Here is a 21,434-nt window from a genome sequence, read left to right as displayed (position 1 = left end):
TAAGATGAGCACATCACTTTGGTATAAAAGCTGAGGGAACTTACTGTCAACCCCCTAAGACAAGTAATCACTTTACTGCAAGAGCTAGGGAGACTTATGATCATTCTAGGATGTGAACATTGCTTTCTTATATGAACTCCCTAAGCAGAGAAGTTATCAAATAAAAAGCTCTTGCTAAAACTGTAATTTAACAATATAGAAAAAATTGTCTGTGTCAGTTGGGACGAGAAAAAGCATACTAACATGGATATATACATTGGTGACTTGATGTCTGTCATATAGGCCTTTTATTATCGCTGACAGATATGTAAACTTACAAGTAATGTAGTAGTTGTCCATTGAAAGCTTTTTATAAGACACCAGTGTTTACCATCCAACCAATAATGATGATATATTTACTCTCAGTTTGCTCAATCCATACAATGTTGATATCTCATCAGTTGACCTGTTTATGTACACTTATATCAATTTCACTAGTATGTCTTCAGGGCTATTGAGAATTTGAAACAAGCTGCGATTATTGTTATTTTTTTTTGTAATTAGAAAGCTAAGATTCGATTGAACATTGCCTTATCATCCATTAGGGAGACTTAAGATCTGTTTCCTGTTTTTTCAACCCTGCAGCAAATTTACATATACATCAAAATGAAGATTAATATTCAGTTTTTCTTACTATGGGTAGTTTTTAATCAATTATAAAAAAAGAGTATGATTTAATTAATCCACCGTATTGCGTCTGTGGTTGAGCCCGTTAAAGATGGCGGAGATGGTCAATAGATTTATTCTCGTTCAGCTCAGTGAGGGGAATTATGGGAAGAACTCTCTCTATTTGATAGTATCAGAGTTTCCTATTTGCATCATGATTTGTACACTATGTATGAATGTTTGCAACTATTCTAATCGAAATACCTGGTTAGGTTTTAGATCGGTATCATAAATGAACATTTTCTTTCTAATTTCTAATTGCCTGTGAATTTACTCTGTATTGCTCGCTGTTTGTGCAGTAATAACCAATTCTTTGGGTAGTCAGTTAGTCTAGCTCGGCATTGGAAACGATTTCACTCTGAGAGTTTTTTTTTTCCTGTTTGCTGTAATCATGTGAGAAAGCAACACAAATGTAGTAATCACTATGATTGCTATCTAATCGTGATTTGATTCGGCCGCACGCGCGTGTCAAATGACCATTCTTGATCCACTGCTCATTAGTAATCAGTTGTTGGGACTAATCCGGGAACATATTTATATGCAAATTAGTAGAAGTAATTATAATGACTCATTAATTGTATTAGCAATAGAAAAAGCAAGATCATTATTTAATTAAATCTTTATCTAATTGCTGTTTCAAAATCATAGGAAGTTGTCGTTTTTGAATATAGTATGCTTTTGGAAACAATAGATAAATACTATTCACGGGAAAACAAAAGATAATGGTGTCAAACAATTGTCGTGGTGCAATGACAGCTTTAATTAAGCCAGATCAATTATGAATCTTATATTAATTGCTAATGTGTTAATTATAAATACATAGTGCATTAAGATTAAAATGAGCAATCAAGCATCCCATAATACTTATCTTGCATTTTCAATGTAAGTGCTTTGTGGTGTAAAATAAACCCCGAATAAATGATATCATTAGGAGAACTCAAAGCATTTTTTATTTTGACAATCTATAGTAACAAACATACTCTCTATCAATAATTGTTGATCAATTTAAAAATGTTCTCAATGTACCTCTAGTTTGATATTAAATTTGTTTCACCAGAGGAGTGTAAATTATTTGTTGTTGTTTGTAATACTGTAGAATACTTTATTTTCGCTTGGAATTTATTTTCGCTATTTTCGTTGAAGGGATGATTCCGTGAAAATAAAATCCAGCGAATATACTTTTTTTCCTATATTTCACATTAAACTCATCAAAAATCAGAGAAAATAAATTCCATACAAAACGCCCAAAAAGCCTTTTCAGCGAAAATTAATTCTAGCGAAAATAAAGTATTCCACAGTATTAAAAATCAGGATGCAGTTATCATGATCATTAACCTTGATGGCCGGTTACTTTGATCTTAGTCTTCAATCTGAATTGTGTAAAATGTAGTTTACGTCCAGGTGATGGCATTTTGGACACTAGTTGCCCCTTACTAAAACCTAATAGATTTGAGACTAAGCTTTTCTGCTCATATTCAGTGTGTTCAGCTGATTTGGGTTAACACACAAGTAGAATGACAAGCCAAAGGACATTAATAACAGCCTGCTGGATTTCTTTGCCTAGTTAACTTAATAAGTTTTGAGTTTCGACAATGGAACAGGAACAGAAAGCAAAAGCAGACCACCCGCATTAATGTGTTATGGAGTGGATACTTCTGTCGGCTGTCTTGTCCACAGTAGCGGTGGTTTCTTCATGGTAACGCTGAATAAAAACCGATACAAAATATGTGGATACATAACGTTAAGATAGCTGAAAATGTTCTTTATTGTGTTTTGTAAATAATACTTTATCCTCTATTCACACTATCCTTGTTAAAGATCACAGAAAGACACCGTGAAGCTAATCAGCTATTCTATCGGAAAAATGCCGCTCTACCGCTTTTGCATTCATCGTCTTTAGAGACTCGTTATGATTGTTTGCCATGCTTATACATGCCGATTTGAATTCAACGAAAAACGCTGCATTTACTAAGTCACATTGGATCAAAGACAGCGAAGATGCCCGGCAAGCGTGATTTTTTATTTTGCTGCGAGTAAGAAGAAAATTGCCGACTCACAAACGCACTATCATTTTATTTGAACTCTGTGTAAAAAGAAGATAGTTGAGAGCACATTGGCGCTGTAATGTAGCTTGTGTTATAAGGTAGCCTGGGGCAAAACAAAAAATAATGTGACTGAACGAATAAATTCCCAGTATAGAGATGGAAAGACGCTGCAAAGATGAAGCTTACTGGTAGCTTAGGGGAAAACACTGTGATAAAGTGTAAGATTATGGTGTTTTTTAAAAAAAAAATCATGTATTTGGAATTATTAAAGCTTTTCGGCGAGAAAGAAATTATGACATCCATTTTCTAGGGTAAACGTGAAAACTACATTACAGGGGAGTTGCTTTAAGGGGGTATTTTGTAGACAAGGGGTGATCTCAATTTAGAGATGGGAAAGACAGGGCTCGGCATGGGGGTATCTAATAGTCTCAGTGTGGAGAACCAGAGGAAGTGCATTTTGAACCAAGTTCTATTTTTCAATATTTATATTCGTTAAATTTTATGTGTGTCACTTCAATATTTTATCATTTTGCTTCAAGTAAAATTTCGATAAGTTGTTGATATTACTATAAATAAATAATGCGAATAATTATTATGTATGATGTTACAATCTGCCCGGGGAAGTGAGTAGTGTGGTTTTATTTCTTGCGTGTGTGAAAATCATTAATATCAAATATAAGTCCTGTGTATGTAGGTGCATAAAAAGGCGACTACCGGGGTATATTAAAGGGCGGTGGTCGTCTTGCCGCATCAAGTTCGATATGGGACCCATAAGGGCATACGTAACATGCGTAAAATACATTGTTTGTTAATGCACAGAATTCAAACACTTTGTGATATATAAGTTAATGAATTTGAACTTGAAGTTTAACAATTTTTTTCTCAATGATTAAATCAGATCAATAATATGTAACCATGAATTTGAATACAGTTGATGGACCCCCTAGGTTAATTTAATAATTAAATGTGACCCCTTAGGTTACTTGTTATTTGTTGAGTATTACTTGACATTAAAATGTTTATCCAATCAATAATGTGACATTTGACCCCAATCAACTGGCAAAGGAACAGTAGCCACCACGTTCATATGAGTTTCAAGCATTTGCCGAAAAAGGTGTTAATCCCTGAGTTGACGTTCAGTTTTAGCCAAAATCACACCTCAGTTGATGAATTTTTTCATAAAAAATCTCAATGTTTCATGTCACATCTATATACATGCGTATACCCATTAATTTTTTCAGCCTCGTTTTTTTTTTTTATTTCATTGAAACATTTTTATTAATATTACAATCTTTTTGAAATACTAAATATTCAGGGATTTATGCTCTCAAAACAATCTGTGATAATAAAATGCACATGCATGGAAACCTAAGTGTATGAAAAAAATACAAGGAGAAATTTTAGAAATAAAATAGATGAACCACAAACATCCCAAAATTGCTTTTATTTTTGACATCTTTACTACCTTTTCTACTAGTTCACCCAGAATATATTTTCCCCTTTGCAATTCAGCACTAACATCAGCTGATGGTCGACAGAGGCCTCTGAATAAGTCCAGTTTACATGCAATCTGCTATTATGTTTGGCAAATTTGTTCTTCAAACAACGGATCAGAACCAACCCAAGCTTTCATATGGATAGAACCCAACGACCCAATCATGTCCAGTTTCAGCATAAAGCTCTATTATGGACACGCTATTTGGGAATTATTTCCAATATTAGTTCCTGTTAATATACAGGAAAAGACAAAATCAAGATTTACCCTGTTTGGAGGAAGGAGGCACACGGTATTCAATTCTCAATAAAAAAAATATGCAGTAACTATGACGATGCATAACTTTTTTTAGTATTTTTGATTTACATAAAATAACAATTAACTACTGTAATGATTTATGTTCAATTGTTACGCCATTATAAGCTTAAAAGATGAGCTTTTGTTTTTTAATTCATGGGGTATAAAATAGACTCCTGAATCCATCATAATTGAAAACTAGGATCATTTTATTACAATTTTCCTTTTTTTCTGCCTCTAAAAGGCTTTCCCTGACACAGATGACTCTGATTTATTACTTAAATACGTAGTTTATCTAATGGTTTCTGTATTTAACACCGGGTGCCATAAGCTACCCTTCTAGTTATACCGATTGAACTGCACTGATACCGCAAACCCCAGTATGGTTTTGAAATATGTAGAATTTCATAACATATAACTATTGATTTTTTTTGGGAGGTCATTAATTACACATTTTTATTTGTACTTGCAGTAATATGGAAATTTAAATAGGTTGGAATGGCGCTAATAAATGTGTTTTCATTCAACCTTGTTAAAATATGCAGAGCGAAATGCCTAGTACTGAACTGAGAATAATGCCGGTCAGGAAATCCACTCTATTAGGTGTCGGCGTCTTCTTTTATCTCGCATCTGTGGGTCAAGGAGCCAGATTTGTGAAAATACAGTTTTGATTAAATAAATTTCTGGTGTAAAATTGAGCAACAATGACTAAAAGCCACTTTTAAGCTGATATTTTTTTTATGCGTTATATTTTCATCGACGTTGTACTGTATTGTCATTTCCGTGTGTATTCACGTAGTGTCAAATAGTGTGATGTGACTGATTTTGAGATGTAGTTCATTTTAGTGCTTTAAGTCATGATGTGTGTACTTCCTGTGCTGTGTAAATTTCCCGTCATATGCTTTTATTGAGTGTAGCTCGGTACATATTCATTCCATTCCTTTCATCTCATTTTCTTGTGTACATACTGCGTTCGTTATTCATATGGTTAATAGGAAAAAAGGAAAAATATTAAGTAATATATACCTTTGTGTAGGCCCTACTGCAGGATATGCAGTTCAAATGATACTTGCTAATTTATTCAGGGACGGTTGTAATTCGATGTCTGCAAATCAACTTTCATTATTGATGATTAAAATCTCAATATATACCTTTCATGTTAGAAATATAATAATCACACTAGCTCGTAAAATTACCCTTTGTATTGACAGTGGTGTGGATTTCAAAATGTCAAATGTGAGAATTTAAAACCAAAAATGTGGAAAAGATAATGTAATCATCAGCATGTCTTGTTAGTCGTCAAGGACTAGATCCGGTACGGCTGGTTTGAAAATTTGAAGTGTATGTGGAATTGCTTGTCTTCTCGTTGTATAAATACAAAACATTGACACCGACTTGTGAGTTCCTCGTGATTTGCTAGAAAGTTGATTGTAGCTGACAGGGTTTCCAGAATGCATTTTCGGCATCATTATACGTCTATCAATGGGTTCTGCCAAGTGGAAAAACAGGGAATTAGAAATTGTTGGCCTGAATATCATCTCCACAATGATATTTGACACACCTGAGTTGTTAGTTATTGAAAAGCCGTTGTAATCTTGTTTATTTTTAATTTTTTTTTTTTTAATATTAAGATAGATGATGGAATAAATTGAAAGCAATATCATATATCAAGTACAGAAAAAAACAACACATTGATAATTTAGCTTCTTGAACGCGATTTTGTAGTGTGGAGTCGCGTTGTATAGACTGCGTCATTGTGTTGGAAACCTTGTTTTGTATTCTCTGCAGGATAAGAGCAACAAATGTTTCTTCTATCGTATGCTCCTCACATATCTTGTTGGGTAGTACTTACACTGTAGTTGCCATGGTTACTGACAATTACAGATTCTAAACAGTGAATTATAAATTTGTTCTTGTAAATATGATTGTTCACATTTAAGATAATAAAATAAATGATTTCTGTCCCTCAAACTCATAAAAATATTTTGAAATTGCAGAGGAATTCCACATGTCATTTTAAGAAATCATCTGGAATTCCTGATGATCTTAAATGAGTAAGTAAAGGATGTTATTTCGAGATGCAGGATGGACTTTATTGGTTTGACTGAGTTACATTTGTAGAGAGAACCTATAGTGGCATATAGCTTGAAGCAAATATTGTTTTCTTACATGATAGAATAACTGTCTTAGGAAATAAAATAAAATGTTTTTGTGAACATAAAGGCATCAATCTTGGGAAATATCAGTAACTTGAGGAACATTTTTCTCAATTTAAGATTCTGCCTAGGGAGTCCTGTCCTGTGTTCCTCAGAAGTACCCATCTATACCCTGTATTTGATTTACATAACTAATAGGCAAAACAACATCGCCAATTTTTTTTTTTAATGGCATGGTTAGAAGAATATGAGATATAACTGAATTCAGAAATTCAACCAAAATGACTGAATAGTTGACAAATTAGATGTTCGAGACATGCACTGGCACTCAGAGCTACGTTCATTCGGTGTAAATTGTCTAATAGCTTAAACATATTCAAAATCTATTCTATAATAATATCTTTATTCTGTAACTTAAAACAATAACGTGTAAGTATATTGTAAGATAGCGATTGTCTAGCGTTAAAACAAGACAAGAATGTCATCATTCTCAGCGGGCTTCATAATCACAGATGCATTAGTAGTCATGTGACTAAACTTGCTTGAGGCACTATTAATACATGTGAACTGTAATGTGATTTTATTCTGATGGGTATTTGCAATCATAAATCCTGTTCTCAGTTTTCATATGGCAAAACTGCCTATAGGTTATTGCCGCACAATTCCCATCGGGATCTCATATAGAAGATGCTGCCATTTCTATTTAGATCACCACCTTTTTTTTTTTTTTTCACCAAACAAACAGCTATTCAATTCGCATTGTACATGTATGAGTAAATGTGAAATGATTAAAACAACTATCTCTCAAGTTCATCGGGTTTTTAAAAGAAAGCGTTTGCCGGTTATTTCTGCCAGCTATGTGTACCTTTTCAAAGAAAGGTTTCCAATTATAAATGCAGTTTATACAACTCTTGAAACCACAGTTTGGCAGCTGCTGCCTCAGCCCCTGGCCGCCATTTTCATATATTTGTGCGGTAAATAACAATGAGGTAACTGCCAGCAACAAGTCTTCGTTAAAGATTCCCCCGGTGTTGAGGTGAATCATTAAGAAAAGACATTTCACTTCACTTACCGGTATTTTGTCTTGATGTGTTGTTGCCTCCTTGTGAGATAAAACTAGTCTTCACACTGTAATCACGATGTGTGACGAAATCGTCAACTTGTGCTGTAAAAGTGGCACTCATCGTTCAGGTATTTGGAGCAGGAGATTTGAGTCAATTAAATTCCTTGTAATTTGTTCTATACCAATGTGTTTTGGTATTAAGGACAATTTTTACATTGCAAACTCCACTCAACTGGATGCTTACAATGATTACTCCATGCTTATGAAATCAGTCTCATCCCATTTTTTTTGGATGTGCATGCATTTAATTCAGTTTCCCAACAATTATTATGTCCTAGGCTATGGTTATATTAGTAAAATACCTTTATTTTCTCAGTGACTACATATATAAGTCATTTAATTTGAAATGTCAGTGCGTATGTCATTTGTATGGGGCTTTCCTGCTTACTTCCATAAACTTGTACTTCAGGAATAATACTATGGAATCAGTGGACATTGTACTAGTTGTCGTTTACTTTATTTTTGCTTTCCAACTTAAATCCAGTGTGCCCAATTACTCTGAGATTAGGCTTAACACTACTACACTTCTAGATTTAAATGTTTAATACATCGCATATCATATTCAATATTTTAGACTATAAACAGTAAAATATTATGCCAAAAAAAGCATCTTCTTGATATTTTCCATGTTCTCATATGGGAGTTATTCTATAAATAAGTTTGTATATAAAGTGTATGAATGAAGGACTGTATGGGTGGTACAAGTCAGAGTTGTTACATGTCATGGCAAGCTAAAGTCAAAACCACTGTTGTATGTTTCCACTGGATGCGGAATCTGAGGTATTTTGTGAGTGCATGATTTGATATTGCTAATATGACGTCACAAACACAAATAATTTAATTTTTTTGTTATTTTCCCTTTTTTTAAAAGGTCAACGGCAAGGATCTGTCAAGAGCGTCTCACGAAGAAGCAGTTGAAGCGTTCAGGAATGCTTCTGAACCAATTATTGTGCAAGTTTTAAGAAGAACGTCTCGGACGAAATTAAAAAGTAGAGAATCAACAACATGCAGTGTATCAACGCAAACAGATATTCAAATGGATAATTTTTATACAAACTCCATTCATAGATGTCCTACACCACCGCCAATGTCAATGTCAATTAAAGGGTAAGGTCGTTTTTTTTCTTTTTGTTCCACTGCTTTCTAACCTTCACTCAAGTTTTAGTTGATCATAATTTCATAACTTGTGATATGAAAAATATGCTCTGTGTGTGAAATTTTTCATGTTTCGCGTGTGGTGTTTTAATCATGATGAATGGTAATGTGTAGTGGTAGTGTATTGCTCTATTAGTAACACGTGCTCTTATATAAATGTTGATGCGTAGCGTAGGTCGGCGTGTTTTCGTACTGCCTGAGTGCACATACTTTTTAGCATTTTGTGGTAATGATATATACACCTTTTTCTGCTTTTAATAATGATTTATTGAGAGATAGCAACCCAAAATGGTAAAGAAAAATGTTTTGCGCTGTGCCAACCTTTGCGTTCAGTGACAGGATTCGTCACACGCTATGTCGCTTCTGCGTCCGATGTAAACAATGAAAACTGTTCAAATGTGGCACATTTTCCAAATAAGGAAGAAATTTGAACGCTTCTGTAACATATTCGAACACGTCCATACAGCGTTTTATGAACTACTGTAAAATACTTTAGCTGGAATTAATTTTCGCCGAAAACACCTTTTTGGTGTTTTGTATGGAACTTATTTTCACTGATTTTTGAAAAGTTGAATGTAATATATAGGAAAAAAGGTATTTTCGGTGGATTTTCTTTTCACCAAATCATTCCTTCAGCGAGAATTAATTTCAAACGAAAATAAAGTGTGAATATTAAGTCATATTTTAATGATTTATTTGTGCTTATGTAAGAGACTCATTTATGATTGAGCAATTAAGGTAGTTTCCATAACCCACTTCCCCCAAAGAAATAATTGAATGGTTGCTTGCAATTAATGATTGCTAGGATAGAAAGCATTATTGTATGACTGTATAATTGTGAAGCTATCACCGACACAATTGAAACACCAACATACTTTCACGAGGGATTGGAAAATGCTTTTAAAATCCACTTGAAAGCTGGCATAAAAATATACAGAATTATGTGTACTCAGTTCATTGTAGGTGTCAGCATTCAACAATGATGGAGATATGAAAACCTTTGCATCTGCTGCCAACTTCTCAATTCGTGAATGAGTATTAAAATGGAAATAATGGTTTCACCATCTGTGAAGTGAAAAATAACAATCGTGGATTTAATATTTCTCCGTCTGTGATATTGCTGTTTGTTCAACACAGCATATGATGGTTTCTTTCATTGCATCTTTTGTAAAGTTGTATTTGATAATCCGCGCTGATTCATTGGTGTTAAAAGCTAAATAAACATGTATCCCTACAGCTGCTGCATTTCTTGTGCATTGCGAACAGCGACGACATTGCACTCTCCATTCTCCTGTTACCAATATATACTTCCCTATAAACAAATAAGCTATTAACTAAATACCAATTCTCCACAATTTGTTTTGATATTACTGATCTTTTTAGCCAGCTGTATATCATTTCCTATTCCCCTTGTATCGAGTTTGTCCCGATTTTCCCCGCAATGATTTGTCATATATTAATTAAAAAAAAATATATAAATAACTATTTGAAGTGTATTTCAGTTTCATCTGTTGAATACTGGCAGTGTTCCCAGTCTGAGTTTTTCGAGTACACAAATATATCACAACGCTGAGTGTTGTGTTATCAAATTGATACATGCTTCACAAAGACTTTTTAATTATTCAATATCATACTTCAATATTGAAAGCACATCTCCAGTTAAAAGTGATATAATATTTGTTTTATCAAGAGCAATCAACTAAAGTACACAGAATCTTCACCACTCAAACTCAAACAAACTATCACTGAACTTGACTTTAGTTTGCTAAAAAATGCTAAAAAAAAAAATAATAATAAAAAAAAATACAGCCATGCGGAGTGTTTAGAAACAATGTAATCTACACGACATTGCATAGTATATCACATGGGAACACAAATGTGGTTCACTATTTTTTACGCTTAAAATTCTAAGTCTATGACTAATCTGAGACAATAGTAACGAGTATTTTGCAACCTGCTATTACCCCCTTCCTGTATGTACATGTATTGTAGCGTTAATTAAACTATTTGACAAAATGCCAGTTTTATTAGGATAGGTGGACTCACAGTTAACTTTTTTTTTATCAGACAAATATACCTAGGCGTTTTTTGTACTACAGAATTACTATAAACTGATTAAATTTCACTGCTAGTAATTGTCAGGATTTGATGATTTTATGGGTTCCGTGAGAACAACATTTTGTGATTTCCATGACAAATTTTTACTGCAGCTACAAAATTGCAGAATTTTTACAGATTTGTGAAAATTTGTTATTTGCGAAATTAGAAGAGTATCAGTAATTTCATTTATGTCAATATATATATATATATGGAAAATATAGTATACTAAGAATTTGAACAGAAATTAGTTCAATATATTGCTAAGTAAAGTAAAGTAAAGTAAACACAGTTTGTGTTTCCAGCTCTAATTGTTGTTTTTCCTTTTTTTCAGACTATGTGAAATATCTCCACAACAGCCGATGACATTAATTGACAATGATTTACTAAATGAACTTGACAGTGTAGATAATTATGATTTTCCCCTGCTGGATGAAGGGCTTGATAAAGGCTATGAAATGGAATACGAGGTAAGATCAGTCTGTCATTAATATTCTGTCACTACCAACTACCAACGAGTTACACGCATAAAACTCCTGACTGATGCGAAATAGAAAATCAGTTTATCATGGCGTTCATTTCACACCTGTTTATTGTCTCTGTAGGAGGTGTTTTTGAGGAGAAGAAATAACAATGACAAACTGGGACTGACGCTGTGTTATGGCACTGATGATGAAGAAGAAACGGGAATATTTGTTAGCGAGGTAAATTAATATCATTGAATACAAATATAGCGTAATTATGAATGACAACAGAGCTTTATATTGATGTATGGATGGTGAGATGTGATAAAGGTCTAATTAAAATTGAGAGTAATATGATATGTATATGTTGTTGTTTTTCGAAATCACAATTTTGATATTTATACGCAAGTTAATCAAGCAAAGCATGTTTCACCATCCATTTGGAAATCTTCAACAGTGAGCCACAAGTTGGTAACTGTTTTATTATGCCTAATTTTGGTAAGGGGAAAAAATATATATATAACAACAATTGTAAGATTTGATTGTTCGTAGTACCTGTGAATTGTATTTTTTTCTTTTTTTTTTTTTTGCACAAAAATATAAAATATGGCAATTGAACTAAAGAATAAACGTAATACAAAATTGTAATTCAACAATCCAGGCACTGAAACTTAGCATTGTCTGGTGCTATAAGTAAGCATAGTCAAAACTTCAATGAGAAAACAATCGATACTGTATCAGTACTGCACTCAACTTTAATATGGTGCAATATTCTACAAGCCTGAACAAGATAATATATCACATTATAGTGATCACAACGTGATGAGTGATGAATTACGATAGGAATTAAGACACTGAACTAAAACAGAAAACTACAGGTTCAGCTCTGATTAAGTTGTTTTTGGCAGGCATTCAAAACATGCTTAACAAGCCCTAATGAGGCAAGAGAAACTGTGATCTCTAGGGACTGTAGATGGGGGATATACAGAACCTAACGCCAAGAGAATCAGACTTTGCATAGTTTTCACTGCAGGGCCACACCAGGTCAATTTATAACAAGCTTCAGTAAGGAAATTTGAGCTGGCAGTGTTGATTTGCTCTTCATGCCACATGAACTTACAGGCAGTTCTGGTGAGTAGACAGTGTTGATAGAGTAACACTGGTAGCTTCTAAGCTCGCCTCATAACAATTTACGATCAGATTAAAAAAAAATAGGGGGTTTAAAGTTAAAATGTTTTAGGTTCTTTTTTATTACTTACCATTTCCACACTTTAATACTATACTTAATCGTTTTACTTGAGGTGCTTTGTATTTACTGTCTCTGCGTTATATATCGTTTCTACAGAATGAGCGAAACTGATATGTTGAACTCCTTAGTTGTTAGCAAACTTTTCATGCATGATTACACCCTGACCATGACATCTTTCTGGTTTGTAATCTACCTTTCAAGGAACAGTTATAAATAAACCTTTGACTGTTCAGACATGATTTGGATCTGCCTCCTACATGTATGTTTATAACTACAGGTTTCTATTGTCCATGGTGATTTCACAGTGTGTTGGCAGACAACTACTCCGTAAAACTCAATTACACCAAAGTGTTTCGTGACATTTTACGAATTTTTACGAATGTAAAAATGAGACGTATTTCAAAGATCTATCATACAATAACTGCAGTTTTTATTTTAGTGTGCTTCTATGCACATTGTGTGGGACCCACATCCATCACAACACTGCCTAACTAGCAGTTTAATACACAAGACATTTCAGTCACAGTCCTACAAACATGAAAATGCATAACATAGTTTCTTAAATTGCTTATATTGTATAACATTTATGACCTAGCATATTTGAATTTCTTAAAACCCTCATATTATAATATTTATGATATAACATACTTTCTTAAAACCATTACAATATGTAACTATGCAATTCCCTGAGCTCATATGACTCCTTAGCCAGCCTCAATTTAACTGTGTAGTTCTCTGTGTTCATATGACTCCCTAGCTTGCCTCACATTGCATGTTCGAGTTAAAACACACCTATGCTTCTCAGCTGAAAAAAAAAAACGAGGAAAAAAAAAAGAAAAGATGAAACCCCTTTTAGATTTACTTGCTTAATACAATTAGCACTCCTCAGGCACTCGCTGTAGAAAATATGAATGAACATTAGAAATTAATGAAATGAAATTTAATTTTCCATCGGGTTATTTTGAAATTGAACTGTGCATATTGTAAGGTTGGTGCCTAAGGGAACATAGACATAGAGGATTCCAATACACAGCTTACACTGATTTCAAATCAATACCTTTAAAAATATATATGAATGAAATCTGATATTAAATATCCAATTATCCATCTCTTCACTATCAACCGGTGATTAATTCTTTTAATAGTTTTATATAATTATAAAGCTTCTAATTAAAAGGTTAAGAAATGTAGATACCTTGATGTGGCCGCCATGTATTGTAATATAATCACATGACCCCCGTTCGATGATAAACCATTTACAGCCAGACAACAAGGGAGAATTGTTGATTTTTGTGTTATAAAAAATAATGGAAATTTTCCTGTTTTCATTTATTTCTTTTATGAATAAAAAAAATGGATGGCTATTAAATGAGTTTTTTGGGTAATATATTGACAATATTGATAAATAAAATTGTTTTATTATTATTTTCAGATCGAACCTTATAGTATAGCGGGACAAGATGGCCGAATACGGGAAGGAGATCAGATTCTGCAGGTAATTCAAGATAAATATTCGATGTTCTAACTTGTCAAACAATGAAAAAAAATTACGAAACGACATATACTTTTTGTCACACAAAATAAACCTGCATAAAAGTGCATCTGTAGTAGAAGCATGGATAAACCAAAAACTACATCTATTGCATGCTCCATCATTTAAGTAGGGTCTATTATGAACATAAAAACAATTTTGTCATTTAGGTTAGAAATTATAAAAAAATACAAAAAAAAATTATAACATTTTGGTGGGAAAAAGCCAATCTGGGGCACACATCCAATTTTGTTCCAAAACATTTTTCTGTATTTTGAACTGGTAGGAGAGGTATGAGATATTATATTGCAACATTATACACTACCTTTTTTTTGTCACTCACCGCTTTCACATTGTGAGAATTCCTTATAATCATATTAAGTCAGCTCTATTGTGTCAGAATGTCTCATTTCACTGAACCTTTATTTATCTGTATCTCTGTGTGCTAGTCGCAGAGAAGCGTGTCTATTACCGCAGAATCAACCCCGCCGAGCAGAAAATTTAGCCTGACAATGCTTTACTGGCTGAATTTCCTCTGAGATAGTTCTGGCATAATATTTGGAATGAGATTTTCAGTCGCATGGCCGGTGTTTCAAGAAGTCCATCTTTGCTGCTTGAGTGACTGCGCTGTCCATCTGCGTCTTAGGAAAAGTAATTCCTAGGAGGCAAGCATTAGATCACTTTGGCTAGTCAAGTAGAAAATACCATGAAATTGAGAAATCCGTAGAGTTTTTAACAAGAAAGGAAATATAGATAGGATTCATGCAATTCTAGACACCCATCAACATTTACTTACATCCAGTCCACTCTGACCTTCACCATGGCAACCATAGCCTCCAAGGTCATACGTTGTTCAATCAGTAGAGTTGAAATGTACTAGATGTTAGTCGTCATTGATGGATCTTCAAACCTTAAAACTTAAAATCAAGTTCAGACATCTTAGCAGAGATATGTGTTCATTTTAAGAAATCATTTGCAATGTTTCAATATTTTTTTTCTAATATCATTTTCAGGTAGTAATAATTCCTAAACTCTTTGAACTCCATAAATATTATGGTGCAATATTTTTCTATCATTTCATTGTTAATTTTAGATTTAATATAATTATGCAGATTTATTTTATGAAAGATGACAACCGTTCAATACTATGCTTTCAAAGTTTTGAAGATTTACTCTGAGATGGTCATATGATAATTATATAAATTTTAAAAATATTTAAAACTATAGGGAGAATGAATTACAGAAACTCACTTATATATAGGTGTATATAATTTATAAATTGCATATAGAGCAGCTGATGCTGGGGAATCTTGTTCGTTAATTTATTGAAAATTACATTCTAATGTGGCATTCAAATAGCCCCCAAGTCATTTCTATCCATATTAGCTCGGCTGTCATCATCTCTGCCTCCCTGTATACTTTTAGATTCATACAATTTCTATTTATTAGTGAATATTGTTAATTACATTGATTGTTATTTATTTATGTTTATTCAATAATCTACAACTTCTTTCATGGGATGTCTGCTTTGCTTCATTTTTTTCTCACTTACATGGCTTAGTCCCCTCCCAATTAGCTTGTAGCCCACTCCCACATTGCTTATTCCATTCCCACTTTACTTATCCCACTTCCTCTTAGCTTATTCCATGCCAATCTTACTTATCCCACTCCCACCTTACTTATCCCACTCCCACCTTGCTTGTCCCACTTTGCTTATCTGACTTTCTCCTTGATTAACTTACTGGTACACCCACTTTGCCTATTCCACTCCCACCTTACTTATCCCACTACCACCCTGCTTATCCTATCTCCACCTTACTTATCCCACTCCCTCATAGATTTTCCCACTTTCTCCCTGCTTATCCCACTACCACCCTGCTTATCCTACCTCCACCTTACTTATCCCACTCCCTCATAGATTTTCCCACTTTCTCCCTGCTTATCCCACTACCATCCTGCTTATCCTACCTCCACCTTACTTATCCCACTCCCTCGTAGATTTTCCCACTTTCTCCCTGCTTATCCCACGACCACCCTGCTTATCCTACCTCCACCTTACTTATCCCACTCCCTCATACATTTTCCCACTTTCTCCCTGCTTATCCCACTCCCACCCTGCTTATCCTACCTCCACCTTACTTATCCCACTCCCTCGTAGATTTTCCCACTTTCTCCCTGCTTATCCCACTCCCACCCTGCTTATCCTACCTCCACTTTGCTTATCCTCGATTACCCAACTCTCACTTTCTTGACACATGGTGTCTCAGATTGTTAAATCAAAATATTTTCCAAATTAGATATTTACAAAAATGAGTTTTAAATACAAATACTGCGTAATTAGTCATCTATAATTGAAAACCAACTTGTTTTCTTATTCTTGGTGCCTTTGGCAGACAACAACTGAATCTTTGGAATGGTTATATTCACATTCTTATATGCATTTAAATTTGATAAATTGAACACATGTTTTTAAATTATTTAAATCGGATTTAGAGTATCGATGAAAAATTATCATAATATTCGTATTAATCAATTTTTTCTGGCAATTTCCACCTGGCTTGTCTTAGATATTCCATGTCAGAGTGGAAAATGCCTTGCAGTATTCTTGAGTAGCTTTTTTAGCATGGAGACTAACTAACATATACATTTATTGTTTGACTCACAGATCAATGGAGTGGACGTACACAATAAAGACCAGGCCATCATGCTGTTTTCCCAAGACCGACAAGAAATTGCGATTCTTGTCTGTAGACCTCAGTTACAGGTAAATATACTTTCTCTGAGTGGTTTACATTTCTTGATAATGGTGTCAACTATATATATATAAATAAACATAACTCAACAAGGCATTAAAGATAATTGCTTGGAGGTTACATTACTTCCTAGACATCCAGCAGACCTGAACTTCCCAGCATGCTCTCTTCATTTTAGTTCAAAGTAAAGCTGTCCACGTCAGTCTGCTACATTGATTTGGCAGGCAGAAAAAATAGCTTTCGTTTTCTCTCACTCCGCTAACTATTATTTACCGGGTCTTGTTTCATGTGCAATTGAATCCCATTTTGATCCTTGTGGAATAGTATGGGAACAGCATAGTATATATATATGGCCCCGGTTAGAACTAGATTTGGTGTAGGTTCTACTGCAATGATTTTAATTGGTAATTCTCACCATGCTATACAACATGTTTTCATATGTTTTTAGCTCATTGTTCTTACATGGAATAAAAAATATGGGAAAATGGCCAAAAAACACAGTCATGTCACTTTAAAGTTAACCATTGTTCTATATACGCTGAAAACTGGGGCGGACAAAATTATGTCTGGATCCATGTTCTACCAAATATGGTCATGCAACTGAGTAACCATGGATACATGTTCCACCAAATATGGTCATGCAGTTGAGTAACCATGAATACATGTTGTACCAAATTTGGTCATGCACCTGAGTAACCATGGCTTCATGTTGCACCAAATATGGTCATGTCACTAAGTAACCATAGATTCATGTTGTTCCAAATATGGTCATGTCACTGAGTAACCATGGATTCATGTTACACCAAATATTGTCATGTCACTGAGTAACCATGGATTCATGTTACACCAAATACGATCATGTCACTGAGTAACCATGGATTCATGTTACACAAAATATGGTCATACAGCTTAATAACCATGGCTACATGTTGCACTAAATATAGTCTTGCAGCTGACATATAATTTGGAATATAAATGCAAAATTTAAGACTATTTTGTACCATGATAGTTTTCCGTGTTGAACAGTGAACAGCCATTTCATTTCCATGTTGCCTTATATGGTTCTCTTAATTGTGCATTGTGCAGCATACATTGTATGACGGGCAATGTGAGTTGCACATTTAGCATTCAATGGTTGTGTAAATAATTTTTATGAAAGTATATAGATGTGTCATCAACCAATTTAATGCCATCACTTTTTTCCACAAAACATTTTGGTGAAGCAGTTTTCACATTTGTGTTTATCTTTTATGTAAGTTTTTAAACCAAATGGCCTTATTTCTTCCTGACTACATGTCTTGATCAAGGATTTTGAGAAAGGTGACAAAGGTTGATTTTTGTGTTCAAACAAGTCATAAAACAAATTTATTTTCTCAATATGAAACTTAATGCCAGAATTAGACGTAAAAAATCCATGTTTCGTATCGCAAAGTGACAAACGTGCTGTTTTAGCCATTAGTCATCATTTGATCTCAACTTAAGTGCAGTATCCCATAATTTCAATGCAATCACTCTGATCATCGCTCAATACCTGTGTAAGGTAACGCCGTTATCATTTTGTATGTAGCATACCTGCTTGAGTTGCAATATTCCCAGGTGTCATACATCTGTCAGTCTTACAAGTAAGAAATGGGCGAAATGAAAGCTTGTACGGAATCGTTACATGGTATTTACATTAATGTTGGACCAGTGCAAAGAAGATGCTATGTAAGATAAAGAAAGTACTCATCCCACCCAGAATGTACTCTCAGTGTTGATTAGCTGAACATGTGACTGGCAGATGAAATTGACAATAATGTGTATCGCAGTAATCAGGGATTTCTCCTCTCGGTATTAAGAATATTTACTATGCTGACAATATTTCAGCTCAGTGACATTACATGGGAAAGTTCATTCCTGAAAGAGTTAGTTTTCCAATTAGTATGCAGCTCACGACATGACAAGTTTCACCTCTGGCTGCTGAAAAACAGCAAAGGACTATACAAGTTTTTAAATTGGAAATCTTTACTGACATCAACATAGTGACTCGCGTCAGTTAGCGTTATTATTAACTTATCTGATTATTGGTTGGCAAAATGGCAATATCTTGACCGAAAAGGAATTAATTCTTTTTTCAGGTATGCGTAGTAACCTCATATTGGGTTGTATGCTTCATTCAAATGCTGAGTGACAATCAGTTGCTTATAGGGACAATTTGACATGTCTAGAAAGAGTACTGTTACATAGCAACATTAACGTAACCTATATACAGCGCCCGAAGGCGTACGAACGATTGATGGACATGTTGGTTGCCATTGGCTTTAATTGCATTGCGATAGTCGAACATTTATAGACGAGGCAGCTACTTCCGCTGCATCTGATCAAACAACAATTTGAAGATATCACTGAATTTCTTTAGTCTGGAAAGTAAACATTAAGACCTCATTTTATTTATAAAACACTCAATCTGAACCACCCTTGGTTAATTATTTTTATATACAGCGATATTTATTAGATATATTTACCATGAACAATTTAATAATGATGAAAATTAAAACCTCAATCTGAAAAAAAAAAAAGTTTATTTTTACAGTGACATGCTCTCTATGCTGGCTTTCATAATCACTGCCAAAAGATCAGCAATAAAACTAGGAGGAGGTCCATATCAACTATATTATATTTCTTGTAGTACTTTCTCTTTCAGAATTTGTTTCCAACATACAAACACACTCGCGCAATGATTTAACTATAGTTCAGAGCAACACAACTATTTCACTTCTGTAATTTCTTTTGCTTGATTATTCAAATCAGTCTATGGATAAAAGGAGGAACACTTCTTAAATCATTTTGTCAAGGATTTATTTGCTAGCATGTTTAATCATTATTTTTTTTTTTGAAGCTCATATCTCTTTACATAGCTTTTCTCAGCTTTAGCATGTTTCATTTCTTCATTTTAATGCTGTGCATTCTGTCTATTCATAGCTGGATGATGGTCTGCTCTATGATGATACAAATGTTTTGTTGGATGATCTTCACATGGATATGCTAGAACAGCATCACCAAGAAGCCATGCAGTTCACTTCCTGTCTCTTAGACCCTGTAAGTGAGCGGATGCTGCCATCTTGTTATTCTTATTATTTTCTCACTGTTTCTGTTGCATCATCTTCTTCTTTTTTTCCCCCTGCACCCTTGTCTTTCGCAATTCCACTCTTCTTTGTGCGCGGCTTGAACTCAAATCACCGCATTCCTTTCAACACTCACCTCTGAAACTCAGTTATACACAGCACAACAAATGACTTGAAGACATGCTTGGTTGCCATGACAACACATCAATCACCTTCACATCAGCAGATTCACATACGTACTTGTGACAGTCATTACCAATTGCATCCAGGTTGTCATCGATTTTCATCTTTTTAATATAAAAATTGAACAAAATAAAAAAAAAGAGTAGGAAATTCGAATGAGATGAAAAGCATCTTGTTGTCCCTTGTGTAACTATGGTGATTTGGTATTGTAAACGTAATTAGTAACTGGATACTCAAACTATAGGGTTTCCCTTGGTAATTATTCTTTCTACGTTGATACAGTATCTTGTAGTGAATTTTATTTTATCCGGAGGCTAAAACCATTGAGTAGACAAATACATGTACTCCGCCGTGACACAGTCTGAGTGGATGTTGTTTTTCCAGAAACTACTCGGTTGTCTTACAGCTGAAGAAATTGATTCAATTGAACAGCTTTCATTTTTGATTATATCAGATTGTGTTTTGTTTTTGCAGATTGTTGCTCTAGCGTAATCTTTATCTTAAATTATTTTTATATTTCCTACATTATTAACTATTTTCTGGAATATTAAACAAGTATCTTATTGAAAAATTAATGTGTTATCTTTCCAGCTAATTTGTATGTAGATTTTCACTCTCCCACCCCTTCCTTATCTTGAACAGTTATTGATAATGTTCTCTGATATCCCAAATGTAATATCTTGTGCATGATGATCACTTTCTGTGGTTGTTTCATCCGTAATATTATTATTTCTAGCCCATGGCTTGCACCAATGTATGCAAAATAATTCTATTAAGCACTATTACCCATGGCAAAAGCACAATGTTTTCACTAATTTCTAGAGGATTTTTTTTATAATACCTTTGGTTCACCCCCCCCCCCATTCCCAAAGTTAATTTAAAAACAAAATAAATGTCTAGTAGGCATTGTGATCAAATGTGTAATTCTTCTCTTAAACTGTTGCTGTGATTTTCTAGATAGGTGGTGACTTATAACATCAGGTTAATCATGTATTGCTACAAATTCAGAAACAAGATTATCGCAAAAATTATTATTCTGTGACCAATGTTGTGATTATCAAGTATTATCACCGTCAT

At 34.0% G+C, this 21,434-nt stretch overlaps 1 protein-coding gene across 3 annotated transcripts in view; it reads left to right on the top strand.

Annotated features, from left to right (window-relative positions):
* The window catches only part of LOC100377951 (E3 ubiquitin-protein ligase PDZRN3-like), a 105,044-nt gene that overhangs the window by 79,282 nt on the left and 4,328 nt on the right, over positions 1-21,434 (top strand). For 2 of the 3 annotated variants that reach the window (XM_085497021.1, XM_078006116.2), the window contains exons 4-9: positions 8,693-8,928; positions 11,408-11,543; positions 11,679-11,777; positions 14,219-14,281; positions 16,983-17,081; positions 20,032-20,148. In XM_085497021.1, coding sequence (XP_085353147.1) covers positions 8,693-8,928; positions 11,408-11,543; positions 11,679-11,777; positions 14,219-14,281; positions 16,983-17,081; positions 20,032-20,148 — 750 coding nt within the window. The remainder of the gene's footprint in view (positions 1-8,692; positions 8,929-11,407; positions 11,544-11,678; positions 11,778-14,218; positions 14,282-16,982; positions 17,082-20,031; positions 20,149-21,434) is intronic. The other variant, XM_085497022.1, reaches the window with a different exon arrangement.

The sequence above is a fragment of the Saccoglossus kowalevskii genome, chromosome 3, assembly GCF_978046115.1.
Source record: "Saccoglossus kowalevskii chromosome 3, keSacKowa6.1, whole genome shotgun sequence".
In the NCBI taxonomy this organism is placed as follows: domain Eukaryota; kingdom Metazoa; phylum Hemichordata; class Enteropneusta; family Harrimaniidae; genus Saccoglossus; species Saccoglossus kowalevskii.
Note: the sequence above shows the minus strand (reverse complement) of the source record. Positions and strands in the feature narration are given on the sequence as shown.